We start from the raw sequence: 14,968 nt of genomic DNA on the forward strand, positions 1-14,968 counted from the left end.
TTCCCTCTTTCGACTCCTCTTTAAGCCACGTCTGTCTTTGACTCAAAAAATTGTCATAAAAAATACTTGTGTAATTCCAGCCTAAAAATATGTGTGAGTGCAGCCCACCCAAAAACATAAAAACACAGTTGTTAGAACTAGGCATCGACCGATTATCGGTTTTACCGATATTATCGGCTGATATTGAGGATTTTGACCGTTATCGTATCGGCATTTATTTTGCCGATATTCCGATAACGTATTGGGAACACAGATCGCACTGCTGTCAGCGCTCTCCGTGTTCCCTCAGCAGCACAGGGGAGAAGGAAGCAGTTCTCCCTCCCCGTGCTGCTGCTGCCACTGATACAAATGAGAGGAAGAAGGAGAAGAGGAGGGGAGGGGCTGTGGTCACTGCGCCACCAATGAAGATAACCCTTTCATTAATTCATATACAGGAGGCGGGAGCTGCAGAATCACATAGCCGGCTCCCGACCTCTATGAGCTGTAGCTGCGATCTGCAGTAGTTAACTCCTCAGGTGCCGCGGATCGCAGCTAACGATCATGGAGGTTGGGAGCCGGCTATGTGATTCTGCAGCCAGCTCCCGCCTACTGTATATAAATAAATGAGAGATTTATCTTCATTGGTGGTGCAGTGCGCCCCCCCCCCCCAAGCCCCCCCAGTATTAATCATTGATTGCGCAGTGCGCCCCCCAACCCCACCCCTGTATTAACAACATTGGTGGAAGCCCCCCAGTATTAATCATTGGTGGCAGTGGTCACCTCCTGCTCCGATCAGAGCCCCAGCAGTGTAAGCCTGTGGCTCCGATCGGTTACCATGGCAGCCAGGACGCTACTGAAGCCCTGGCTGCCATGGTAAGCTCCATGCTGCTGTGTGCACAAAGCACACGGCAGCAGGGACAGTGTGAGCTCCTATTCACCCTGATAGAGATCTATCAGGGTGAATAGGACAAGGGTTCTAGTCCCTAAGGGGGCTAAAAGTTAGTAAAAAAAAAAAAAACACACACCAATTTATTAAGTATAAATGAAAAAGAAAGATTTACAAAAAAAAATACACGTTAACAATAAACATTCATTTTCAGCAGGAATTTAAAAAAAAAAATGAAAATTCACATAATATCGGTATAAATTATCAGCTATCGGCCTAAAGGTTCACAAATTATCGTTATCGGCCCTAAAAAAAAAAAAAAACAATATCGGTCGATCCCTAGTTAGAACTTTGTCGTGGGCTCTGTGTTTTTTTCATTTATATATGTGGGCCAAGAACCCATAAGCAGGAAGATGCAAATGTAAACTACATCCAAAAATTGTAAGAAAGAAAATTGAGGAGAAAAAAGAATAATAATATTGCAGGCTGCTCAGTAAAAGTTTAGTTCTCTGGGCAGCATAGTGGTGCACTCAACCAGTTAGCGCTGGGGTCCCGAGTTCAAATCTGAACAAAGGCAACCAAAGGTATAGTTTCCTTCAGGTACTCTAGTTTCTGCCCACAATGATAGCTTATTTTGCATTTTTTATTTTTTATTGGCCCTAGTATTTTATTGTGAAAGGGTAGTAAAATTATCAGTGATCATAACCTAAGTGCAGCTCCACAGAATATATCAGCACTAAATAAGTGATCATCTGATACATATGGGCACAGGACAAAACAAAAGGGTTAAACATCACAAGAAGTTTGGCATAGACACAAATATAATTTGTTAAAGTCAACTGATTAGCAGAAGTACTGTATTTTTGGACTATAAGACACACTTTTTTAGCAAGACAAATTCTTGCTAAAAAGTGCCTGCATCTTATAACCCACAGTCAGGGTGGTCCAGGGGTGCCAGACCCCCTTGACTGCTTTCTTAATGATCTGGCAGGGTGCTCATACAGCACTTTGCTGGATCAATGAGCAAGCTGTGAATCTGCACACTTCTCTCCTCCTGCCAGACACCAAACTGTGTGATCAGTGCAGGCAGGAGAGGACTGTGAGAAACACCTCCCTCTGCATCCTGAAAGTCCCCAAACTGCAGTGAAGTTAAAGAAAGAACTACCTGCAGCTTGATGACTTTTGATGATGTAACAATTAGGAGGGGCCAGACCAGGAAGTGTGAGTTTTTATTAAAGATGTGTGTCCTCGTATACGCAGCAGGATGTGTGTGTATAATGTGTTTCTCTGTATGTATGTGTGCTGCAGAGCCGTGTGCGTATAATGTGCATACTATAGAGCCGTGTGTGCGTATAATGTGCATACTATAGAGCCGTGTGTGTATATATAATGTGCATACTATAGAGCCGTGTGTGTATATAATGTGCATACTATAGAGCCGTGTGTGTATATATAATGTGCATACTATAGAGCCGTGTGTGTATATATAATGTGCATACTATAGAGCCGTGTGTGTATATATAATGTGCATACTATAGAGCCGTGTGTGTATATATAATGTGCATACTATAGAGCCGTGTGTGTGTATATAATGTGCATACTATAGAGCCGTGTGTGTGTATAATGTGCATACTATAGAGCCGTGTGTGTATATATAATGTGCATACTATAGAGCCGTGTGTGTATATATAATGTGCATACTATAGAGCCGTGTGTGTGTATATAATGTGCATACTATAGAGCCGTGTGTGTGTATATAATGTGCATACTATAGAGCCGTGTGTGTATATAATGTGCAAACTATAGAGCCGTGTGTGTATATAATGTGCATACTATAGAGCCGTGTGTGTATATAATGTGCATACTATAGAGCTGTGTGTGTATAATGTGCATACTATAGAGCCGTGTGTGTGTGTATAATGTGCATACTATAGAGCCGTGTGTGTGTATAATGTGCATACTATAGAGCCGTGTGTGTGTATAATGTGCATACTATAGAGCCGTGTGTGTGTGTATAATGTGCATACTATAGAGCCGTGTGTGTGTGTATAATGTGCATACTATAGAGCCGTGTGTGTATATATAATGTGCATACTATAGAGCCGTGTGTGTATATAATGTGCATACTATAGAGCTGTGTATATATAATGTGCATACTATAGAGCTGTGTGTATATAATGTGCATACTATAGAGCCGTGTGTGTATATAATGTGCATACTATAGAGCTGTGTATATATAATGTGCATACTATAGAGCTGTGTATATATAATGTGCATACTATAGAGCTGTGTGTATATAATGTGCATACTATAGAGCCGTGTGTGTATATATAATGTGCATACTATAGAGCCGTGTGTGAATATATAATGTGCATACTATAGAGCCGTGTGTGTATATATAATGTGCATACTATAGAGCAGTGTGTGTATATAATGTGCATACTATAGAGCCATGTGTGTATATAATGTGCATACTATAGAGCTGTGTGTATATAATGTGCATACTATAGAGCTGTGTATATATAATGTGCATACTATCGAGCCGTGTGTGTATATATAATGTGCATACTATAGAGCCGTGTGTGAATATATAATGTGCATACTATAGAGCCGTGTGTGTATATATAATGTGCATACTATAGAGCCGTGTGTGTATATAATGTGCATACTATAGAGCCATGTGTGTATATAATGTGCATACTATAGAGCTGTGTATATATAATGTGCATACTATAGAGCTGTGTGTATATAATGTGCATACTATAGAGCTGTGCAGGGCTTTTTTTCTGGCGGAACGCACCGGAATGGCGTTTCGACACCTTTTGACATCGCAGGCTGCAATGCATCAGCGGGGAGGGACTGGGAGGGGGAGCTGGGAGCCGGTGCGTTCACTGTGCTCCGGCCCGCCGCTCCAGGACAGTTATAAAATGTGCAATTCAATTAATGATTCATGCTGCCCCCTCTGTAGTATAACATTCAATATATCCTACTCACAGGGCTACGGTTATATCGTAATGCAGGCCGGCCGGGCAGACGACCGGCAGCGTGACTGACTGATGTCACGTGCCTGCCTGGCCTACTTTATGAATGAAGCAGGCGGCGCAGGCACGTGACGTCAGTCAGTCACGCTGCCGCTCGTCTGCCCGGCCGGCCTGCATTATGATATAACAGTAGCCCTGTGAGTAGGATATATTGAATGTCACACTACAGAGGGGGCAGCATGAATCATTATTAATTGAATTACACATTTTATAACTGTACTGGAGCGGCAATGGGGGGTCTGTGGATGACACTGTTAAGGGGGGGGGGGGGGGTCTGTGGATGGCACTGTTAAGGTGGGGGGGGGGGGGTCTGTGGATGACACTGTTAAGGTGGGGGGGGGGGTCTGTGGATGACACTGTTAAGGGGGGGGGGGTCTGTGGATGGCACTGTTAAGGGGGGGGGTCTGTGGATGACACTGTTAAGGGGGGGGGGGTCTGTGGATGGCACTGTTAAGGGGGGGGGGGGTCTGTGGATGGCACTGTTATGGGGTGGGGGGGTCTGTAGATAGCACTGTTATGGGGTGGGGGGGGTCTGTGGATGGCACTATTATAGGATGGGGGATCTGTGGATGCCATCTACAGATCCCCCATAACAGTGCCATCCCCAGATCCTCCACCCCATAACAGTGCCATCCCCAGATCCTCCACCCCATAACAGTGCCATCCCCAGATCCTCCACCCCATAAACAGTGCCATCCCCAGATCCCCCAAACCAGTGCCATCCCCAGATCCCCCAAACCAGTGCCATCCCCAGATCCCCCAAACCAGTGCCATCCCCAGATCCCCCAAACCAGTGCCATCCCCAGATCCCCCAAACCAGTGCCATCCCCAGATCCCCCAAACCAGTGCCATCCCCAGATCCCCCAAACCAGTGCCATCCCCAGATCCCCCAAACCAGTGCCATCCCCAGATCCCCCAAACAGTGCCATCCCCAGATCCCCCATTAACAGTGCCATCCCCAGATCCCCCATTAACAGTGCCATCCCCAGATCCCCCATTAACAGTGCCATCCCCAGATCCCCCATTAACAGTGCCATCCCCAGATCCCCCATTAACAGTGTCATCCCCAGATCCCCCATTAACAGTGCCATCCCCATCTGGGGGGTTTCTTTGCTGGGCTGGACTTTTATAGCCCCCCCAAATTTTACTTGCATCCCTGTTCTCTAAAGGAGCGGTTTTAGGGGGCGGTCCTAGGGGTGGGTAGGGGCGTGGCCAGGGGAGGGGGGGTGAGTTCCACCACCTTTTCTCTGAGAAAAAAAGCCCTGGAGCTGTGTGTATATATAATGTGCATACTATAGAGCCATGTGTATATATAATGTGCATACTATAGAGCCATGTGTATATATAATGTGCATACTATAGTGCTGTGTGTATATAATGTTTATACTATAGAGCTGTGTGTATATATAATGTGCATACTATAGAGCCATGTGTATATATAATGTGCATACTATAGAGCCGTGTGTGTATATAATGTGCATACTATAGAAGTGTGTGTAATGCAAGTACTGCACTGCTTGGTGTGTGTATAATATGTGTACGGCACTGCTGTATGTGTGCATGTGTATAATATGAATGCTATAGAGCTTTATGTGTATTTCTATAATGTCAAGATTATGGAGACTAACCAAAAAAAAAATTAAAAAATAAGAAATAACCTAGCAGAAGCAGCATGGCAGGACACTGCAGAGCAATCACAGGAGATACATTTACTTAAAGGTAATTAGGTGACCACATGCACCATTGCTGGCTGTTTCTATGGTGAGCAGATGACAGGAGCTGACCAAAAGTATTAACCCCACTAAACTAGACCCCAGAGGTATAAACCTCGACCCCTCCATTTCTGTAAGCCACCAGGGAAGGTTGTCTATACCAGGGGTGAGTCTTATAGTCCGAAAAACATTTAAGGTATTTTTCACTTACCGACACTTCATTATTGAAAGAATACAGGATTTACCTGATGGTGAAAAGTCTAGCCACCTCTTCACGTCATGTTAGTGGCATAAGCCATTATTGAATAGGTGGATTAGAAGAACAATGTTTTCTCACTGCACCCACATTAAAAGTTTAATATTATATTACAGCTCTCACAACCAAAATACTTACTGACGTTCCCTGTTCCTTGGTCAAAGAGGGTTCACCAAGGCTTCTCTTCCTCAGAAGTTTTTTGGTCACCTCTGGGTTGTCCATCACTATGTAGGAACAGAAGCCAGCTCCGTTCTGAAGTAAGAACTCTGCAATGTCTTCATGTCCTGGAACAATCAGCACAATAAGAAGGCTATTACTACTGGCGGCGGCGGTCTCAGTTTACACAGGCGGGACCGAATAAAAAGGGAACAAAGGAAGCCTCATTTCTTCCCACAGAAGAACAGCCACAATAAACCTGTAGGAAGCTGGCAGTGTTCTGCTTCTCTTCTTCATATCATTGGCTCTATGGTTAATACGGTGCAAAGTGCAGTGTAAAACGTCTCTTATAACTGAGCAAACACATAGCCAAGAGATCTCTATAATGTCATCCCAGCTTCTCATGAATACAAGCACCTTTATAATATGAAGAGAACACCAACTTTAATCATGTTAGGAGAAACACAAAAAAAAAAAAAAAAAAAACTTGGTTAATTCATTCTTAGGGCTCATTCAGACGGCCGTATGCGGTCCGCAAAAATGCGGATCTGTTTTTTTGTGGATAGATGCTGTCCCATTCACTTTTATGGGGCTCTTTTCTCCCATTGCACGGCTCAGCAAAAATATTAAACATGTCCTATACTTGTCAGTGAAAATCAGCCCTATTGAAGTCTATGGATCAGCAATGGATCAGCAAAAAAAAAAACTGAATGCAATCCGTTTTCTTGCGTACATGCTGAACTGTCCGCAAAAAAACTGATCCGCATTTTTATGGACAGCATACGGACGTCTGAATGAGCCCTTAAAGCGGTGACAACAATTTATCCCCTATCCACTCCGCCAGTCCCACAGAAATGAATGGAGTGGCAGCACGCATGCTTGACTTCCACTCCATTTATATGTGACATCCGCTTCTTTCCCTGCTCTGATGACATTCCATGCACAGGCCTCCCTCTGTACAGGAAGCATCACTGTGAAGGCTATGCTGGTTAGAGCAGCAAGCCACAACCCATGCACTACCCGATCTGCTGTCCATGCTCCCTGCACCGCCTGATCTGCTGGCTGAGCTGTCCGCCTTGTGTCTCCCCTCCCACTTAATTTTTCAGCAAAGTCTAACCCAGTCTACCATCAGCAGCACAGACTCAGGGCTGGAGGCTCTGCCTCAGATAATGAGCAGCTGTAGGGCTCTTCTCCAGGCACTGAAGAGACAAATGCTGTGCACAGGATACTCCCTCCTCACCCTGCAAACACAGAGCTGAGGAGTTCTCTCCTGTGTACTCTTCTGATGGCTGTGAGGAAGTGTCTGCAGAGCATTTTACTGTACAGCTGGGACTTGTAGTCTCACACTTACAACATGAGTATCCCAGCAGTCAGACTGCAGGCAGGGTAGCAATTTTATTCACTCCCTTTGCAGAGCAGGTGGAGGGAAAAGGCAGTCTTTGTTGACACCCATAAATATCCATGAGGAAAATCTCTGAGACTGTTACACACCCCTACAGCTCTGCAAGTGCATGTCAACAAAGGGCCAGAACAGAACTAGGGTAATGGGTAAATACAATTTTTGTTTGCCTAAAACTTGCTTAGCTTATGTATATATTGCTGACCATCAGATGCTCCATTTTTTTTTTTGTTACACAACTCAGACAAACCCTTTTACCTCTTCCCAACACCCGCCATACATGTATGGCGAATATCGGGTCTTTAAAAAGATGGCGCCCGCTCTGAAGAGGAGAAAGCGCCATAGACGCCGTGTGCCAGCTGTTTCATACAGCAAACACCCGCAGCTAATGTCCGCAATCACTAGGGATGAGCGAATCGACTTTGGATGAAACATCCAAAGTCGATTCGCACAAAACTTTGTTCTAATACTGTACAGAGAAGGAGCTCTATACAGTATTAGAATGTATTGGTTCCGATGAGCCGAACCTATTGCTTTGTGAAGTCTCGCGAGACTTCGCGCAATAGCTTCATAAATTATTTTACACTGTAAAAAAAACATTTCCCAAACCCGGGTTCGGTTCCAAGTGGTACCTTGGAACCGAACCAGAGTTCAGGAAATGTTTTTTTTACAGTACAAAATGAATTTATGAAGTTATTGAAGCAATAACTTCAGCTCATCGGAGCCAATACATTCCAATACTGTACGAAGCTCCTGCTCCGTACAGTATTAGAACAAATTGCGAATTGACTTTGGATGTTTCATCCGAAGTCGTTTCGCTCATCCGTGTACAGGGAGAAGCAGCAGCGGTGCAGGGACCAGGAGCGAGGCCTGGAGCGGGGTAAGCATATTAACTGTGAGGGGCACCTGTGGAGGGTTCTTCAGAAATTGGATAACCCCTTTAAACATTTATCCCATACTGTGAATGGTGTACCAAAAAAAAAAAAAAAAAGAAAAAATGGTCGATTTGCCATTTTTTCATTGCTTTACTTGCCAAAATTTTTTATATAAAGTGATCAAAGTCATTCACACCCCAAAATGGTATTACCAAAAACTACAGCTACAGTCCCGCAAAAAATGAGCCCTCACACATCTCAGTAAGCATAACTATAAACAAGTTATGGGGGTCTGAATACAGCGATGACCAGAAAATAATTTTTTTGCAAAAGTTATTTATTTTTTGTATTAAAATGCAAGAAAAACTATACATATGTGGTATTGCCGTAACCGTACTGACCTGGAGAATAAAGAGCACAAGTCAGTTTTACCACATAGTGAACGTTGTACAAATAAAACAAGCAAAAGTGTGGCAAAATTACGTTTTCTTTTCAAATTCTACCATATTTGGAATTTTTGTCCTAATTCCCACTGCATTGTATGCAATATTAAATAGTGGTATTAGAATGTACAACTTGTCCTGCAAAAAAAACAAGCCCCCAAACACAGCTATGTGAATAAAAAAATAAAAACATTATGGCTCCAGGAAAGCAGGGATCGAAAAACAAAAACAGAACAGCGCTGCATCAGGAAAGGGATAAAGAGGACCTGTCACTACAAAATGCAGTGGAATCTGCAGGCAGCATGTTCTAGACAGGAGGAGCTGAGCAGATTGTGTATAGTTTTGTAGGAATAGATTCAGTAAAACTTGTAATTTTATACATTTACATCTTTTCAGTTGCTGACTTTATTATTTACATGGGAGGTGTTATCAGTGATTGATAGTATTCTCTGTGTAAGTGTGTATACAACAAGAAAATTTAAATGTTCAGGGCGGTGTAGGAACCCGCTACCGTATATTTATACTCTGCTTAGAAGCTCTGGGCAGAGGGGTGGGGAATGCTCAATCTAAAAGAGGTGGCTAACCTCCAAACATGCTACAATAAAATTTAGACTAGCACATCCATAGTCACAGGTGCACATCCACCGGCATCAAAGAGGCTTCTGCGGATGGGTACCTAACACTAACAGAACCGCCTCTCCTGGGTCTAACCTAAGCCTACAATGTTCAGGGTGGTGTAGTATGTTTCTTGTAGTATGTTGAGGTTAGCCTGCTCTTTTAGATTGAGCACTCCCCGCCCATCTGCTCAGGGCTTCTGAGCAGAGTATAAATGTAGCTGGTTCCTACACCTCCCTGAACATTGTAGGCTAGGTTAGGCCCAGGAGAGGCAGTTCTGTTAGGTACCCACCTGCAGAAGCCACCTTGACACCTGGTAGATGGGCGCAACACACGTTTGATCAAAAATGTGTGCAAAGAGCTTCCATTTTTCATGTATAGTAGGTATAGTACCACTTTAATCCAGAATAATCCCTAATACCTGGTTCTACTGTTTGTAAGTGTGTATACAGAGATAGCCATCAGTCACTGGGGTCACTGATAGCTGTACACGGGGAAGTTATTATCAGTGATTGATAACATTCTCTGTGTAAGTGTGTATACATAGATAGCTGTCAGTCACCGATAGCAGTACATGGAGGAGGTGTTATCCGTGAGAATTCTGTGTATGTATACGTAGATTCCAAAGAAGAGGAGCAGCACAGGAGAAGTTTGGGTACAGGAGAGCGAAGGTGGTCCTAGCAAGTTGCCATAAACAGCTAGATCATGATGACAGGTCCTGTTTAAAGGGTCAATATCATTTAATTTTTTTCAGTATTTTAGCTCAGCATTGCCAGATCTATCAGTATATAATATATTAGCCAGTTCTCTTCAGGAAGTGCACTCCCCTGGTTCAGAGAAAGTGCTCTCTGCGTGTACAGGCAGTACTTTTCCATGGTAAATGCATTGTCAACAGTGAGGTGGGAGCTCCCAAGGTATGCCACAATGTACTGTGGGGATTGAGGGTACCAGCGCCAGTACACGTCATGTGATCCAACCCCCTCAGGAGTACAGATTTATAATTTTTCAGGCAGCACACAGACGGTCAGAAAGTGTCTGACAATCGGGTTTGAAATTAAGCACTGTCAGGAGTTATTGCAGCATTTTTTTTAAGGATATGAGAGATACACTTTAGGGATGCCTACCACAAAACCCAGCTAATAAACTACACCACTAGTAGCCACCGTTTCTGTGTTATAGCGGTCTTCCGCCTTGTCTTACAATACACTGGATGGCTAGTCCATTGAATCTTGTTAAATTCCCTCCATAAGCACACATGCAAGATAGGACCTTGTAAATGAACTGTATACCCAAGACGCTGTATATTTTATACTTCCAGCAGTTAGTTTTTATTTATTTTTATTGCTTCCCGACGTCAGGAAAAATGTGGCTTCTAGTAACCAGTGTTTCTATAATTTGATCAATGATTTGCAGTTCTTGGGGCTACAGTTGAGATATATCACATCATAATATCATTATATGTTATAGCACAAAGAGAACTCAAAATCTATCCATTACCTGCCATACAGGTGGCATAAAGAGGCAACTTGCGGAGAACCGGGAACTCGTTATTTCTTGTTGCATAACAGTCCGGATCAGCATGATAAGTGAGGATCAGGAGTTTCACTAGGCTAAGATGACCCTGCTCACAGCAGGTGACCAGAAGCCAGTTCAAGAGAGGCTTATTACTGGCCGCATCTGAAAATAAGAAAGGAAATATTTAAAATACAGCACGTTCATGATTTAAAGAATGCAAAAAAATAATAATAATTACCTATTGCTTAAATCATGTTTTTGAGTTAAACATATATAAAAAAAAAAAAGATGTTATATTATTTAAATTTTTCCATGTCAATATCTATATTAAAAAAAAAAAAAAAAATCCAGCAGTCTTTGCGCTGGCCACTAAGTCTAATTATAGGTGCCATTTCTAGGTCTGTACAGATCACTTCACTGCAGTTATCTGCTTATCATCACAGGCAGGATTAAAATGACAGGTTATCCCATATATAGATAACACAGGTGATATCATAGGTTATCAACTCCCTCCTGACCTTTGCACAGGTCACAGAGCATGCTTAATAAACTCTCATATAGAAGTCAATGAGGTCCCCTCCTCCTGTCCCTTGTATCTATGGCACATGGTGGCTGCTGTAAAGTATATTTCTAAACAGCTCAGGAAATGAAATTAAAGAAATCTGCAATCAGGAAAAAAAATATTAGAAAAGGATATCTGTCGCCATCTGGATTTAAATGGCTGAAAAAAAATGATCGATGACACATTCCCTTTAACCCCTTATGGACTCAGCCCTATTTCACCTTAAGGACTTGGCCATTTTTTGCAAATCTGACCAGTGTCCCTTTAAGTGCTGAGAACTTTAAAACACTTTGACTTATCCAGGCTGTTGAGGGAAGTGTCATATTTGAAAATATATGTATATATGCCGTGTCATATATACATATATATTAGCCCTTGTATATGGGCTCCTCCAGGTGGGATCTGTGGATATGCACAGAGATGTATGTACGCCCCCTTGGCGACATGCATCTCTGTCTATACGTATTGATGAAGTTATATATGTGCCCCCTTTATGCCCCTTTAATATATAATTATATATATATATATATGTGTGCCCCCTTATTGCCCCCTTGATATGTGCCCCTTTAATATATAATATGCCCCCATATGTAATGTCCGTTCCTATATGCCTATGGATGTGCCCCAAGCATCCATAGGCATATATGGCCGGAATCATGCCGCTTGCTGGAGGGGGGAGGAGACCGACAGTTGGACAATCATGTCCAGCGTCGGCCTCTACAAAGGACAGAGGATCAATAAGATCCTCTGCCCTTTGTCACCATCTCCGGCCGCGCCGGAGATGATGCTCCTAACAGAGACATGGGAACAAAGAGTTCCCATGCCCCTGCGAGTGGCTGACCTCCGGCGCTGTAATTACAGCGCCGGAGGTAAGCGTCCGCTTCACAGGCGGGAGGATCAAAGGATCCCCCCCCTGGAAGCACGCTCCGAGATCCTCGGGCCGGCGCGGTGACGTCATATCACCGCGCCGGCCCACGTATTGAGGCCGGCGGTGCGCATGCGCACGGCGCGAATAGGAAGACTGCGAGCGGGAGCCGCCAAGTTTAAATAGACCGGCGGCGCCCCGCTCAGCAGTCAGGTAAGTACACCACCAAGCGATCATCCCCTGGACTGACGAGCCCCCCTGGACGGACGAGCCCCCCCTGGACAACGAGCATTAAGTATCATTAACCCCCCTGAAATATACCCCCCTGCTGCTACCTATATACCCCCCCTGCTGATATCTATATCTATATACCCCCCAGCTGCTACCTATATACCCCCCTGATCTATATACCCCCCTGCTGCTATATATCTATTACCCCCCGGATATACCCCCCTGATACCACTAAACGATCCCCTGCATTCCCCTGGTTAACCCCTAACCCTCTGTGTTCCCCTATAGCCCCTGTTTCCCCCCCCCCCATAACCTTGGCCTACCCTTACCTTCCCCGGTCCTGAGCCCCCACCCCCTGTGTCTCCCCCAGGATCCCTCCTATTCCCCGCTATAGTGCTACCCCTGTTACCCTTGCTGTGTTCAACCCTTAGTGTGTGGCAGCCCTGTCGTGACATCCCCCAGGTACCTCACCCCTATTACCCCATAGGGATAGTATAGATCCAGGCGGGAGGGCTGTTATAACTGTATGTGTGTATTGTGTAGATAGATTGTGGGTGGAATTTGGGAATGTACTGTGTAGTGTAGTCAGAACCGTGTTAGTATATTGTATTAGTGTGTGTATTTATATTAGTAGTGTGCGGTTATAACAATATATATCTATCCCCTTGTTATAGATATATAGTTATAAACCTAATACCTTTTTTGGTTGTAAAGTATCGCCACAATAGAGTTAGTATATTGTTGACATTGTATTACTAATGTATTATTAATAAATACCGTGTCATTTATCCCTATTGTGTATTGTGTGATTACTAGTGGTAGTCAGTAAGGCGCGTGCAGCTAGTTTGGTGATTAGTGTAGGGCAATCAGTAGCGATTTGTTGTTCATCAAGGCATAAATAGGCGGAGTCATCACAAGACGATTACGCCTATCTATGAATATTAATTATTGAGATTGGCATAAATACCAATAATTAATATCCCCTTTAACACAGGTCATTCTGAGATTGTTTTTTCGTCACATATTGTACTTCATGACACTGGTAAAATGAAGTAAAAAAATATTTTTTTTTTTGCATAAAAAAAAAAACCTAATTTACCCAAAATTTTGAAAAATGTGCAAATTTCAAAGTTTCAGTTTCTCTACTTCTGTAATACATAGTACTACCCCCAAAAATTGCGATGACTCCCCATATGTCTACTTCATGTTTGAATTATTTTGGGAATGATATTTTATTTTTTGGGGATGTTACAAGGCTTAGAAGTTTAGAAGCAAATCTTGAAATTTTTCAGAAATTTACAAAAACACAATTTTTAGGGACCACTACAGGTCTGAAGTCACTTTGTGAGGCTAACATGATAGAAACCGCCCAAAAATGACCCCATTCTATAAACTACACCCCTCAAGGTATTCAAAACTGATTTTACAAACTTTGTTAACCCTTTAGGTGTTGCACAAGAGTTATTGGCAAATGGGGATGAAATTTGAGATTTAATTTTTTTTGCCTAATTTTCCATTTTAACCCATTTTTTCCACTAACAAAGCAAGGGTTAACAGCCAAACAAGACTGTATCTTTATTGCCCTGACTCTGCCATTTACAGAAACACCCCATATGTGGCCGTAAACTACTGTACGGCCACACAGCGGGGCGTAGAGTGAAAGGTGCGCCGTATGGTTTTTGGAAGCCAGATTTTGCTGGACTGGTTTTTTGACACCATGTCCCATTTGAAGCCCCCCTGATGCAACCCTAGAGTAGAAACTCCATAAAAGTGACCACCATCTAAGAAACTACACCCCTCAAGGTATTCAAAACTGATTTTACAATCTTTGTTAACCCTTTAGGTGTTGCACAAGATTTAATGGAAAATAGGAGATACAATTTCTAAATTTCACCTTTTTGGCAGATTTTCCATTTTAATATTTTTTTTCCCACTTACAACTCAATATTTATGGCCCTGATTCTGTAGTTTACAGAAACACCGCATATGTGGTCGTAAACTGCTGTACGGGCACATGGCAGGGCGCAGAAGGAAAGGAATGCCATAGGGTTTTTGGAAGGCAGATTCTGCTGGACTGTTTTTTTTGACACCATGTCCCATTTGAAGCCCCCCTGATGCACCTCTAGAGTAGAAACTCCCAAAAAGTGACCCCATTTTAGAAAATACGGGATAGGGTGGCAGTTTTTTCGGTACTAGTTTAGGGTACATATGATTTTTGGTTGCTCTATATTATACTTTTTGTGCGGCAAGGTAACAAGAAATAGCTTTTTTGCCACTTTTTTTTGTTATTTACAACATTCATCTGACAGGTTAGATCATGTGGTAATTTTATAGAGCAGGTTGTCACGGACGTGGCGATTTTCACTTTTTTTTACATTTTTTTTTACCCAGACCAGCCTCGTTCTTGAAGATCCAGTGGGTCTGATGTCTGTA

General features: G+C 43.1%; 1 protein-coding gene across 1 annotated transcript in view; it reads right to left on the bottom strand.

The window, feature by feature from the left end:
- Positions 1-14,968, bottom strand: part of LRRK1 (leucine rich repeat kinase 1) — a 121,139-nt gene that overhangs the window by 61,244 nt on the left and 44,927 nt on the right. The window contains exons 5-6 of the mRNA XM_044279409.1: positions 10,860-11,039; positions 6,013-6,158 (exon numbers count right to left, since the gene is read on the bottom strand). Of these exons, the coding sequence (XP_044135344.1) occupies positions 6,013-6,158; positions 10,860-11,039 (326 nt within the window). The remainder of the gene's footprint in view (positions 1-6,012; positions 6,159-10,859; positions 11,040-14,968) is intronic.

Source organism: Bufo gargarizans, chromosome 2, assembly GCF_014858855.1.
Source record: "Bufo gargarizans isolate SCDJY-AF-19 chromosome 2, ASM1485885v1, whole genome shotgun sequence".
NCBI lineage: Eukaryota > Metazoa > Chordata > Amphibia > Anura > Bufonidae > Bufo > Bufo gargarizans.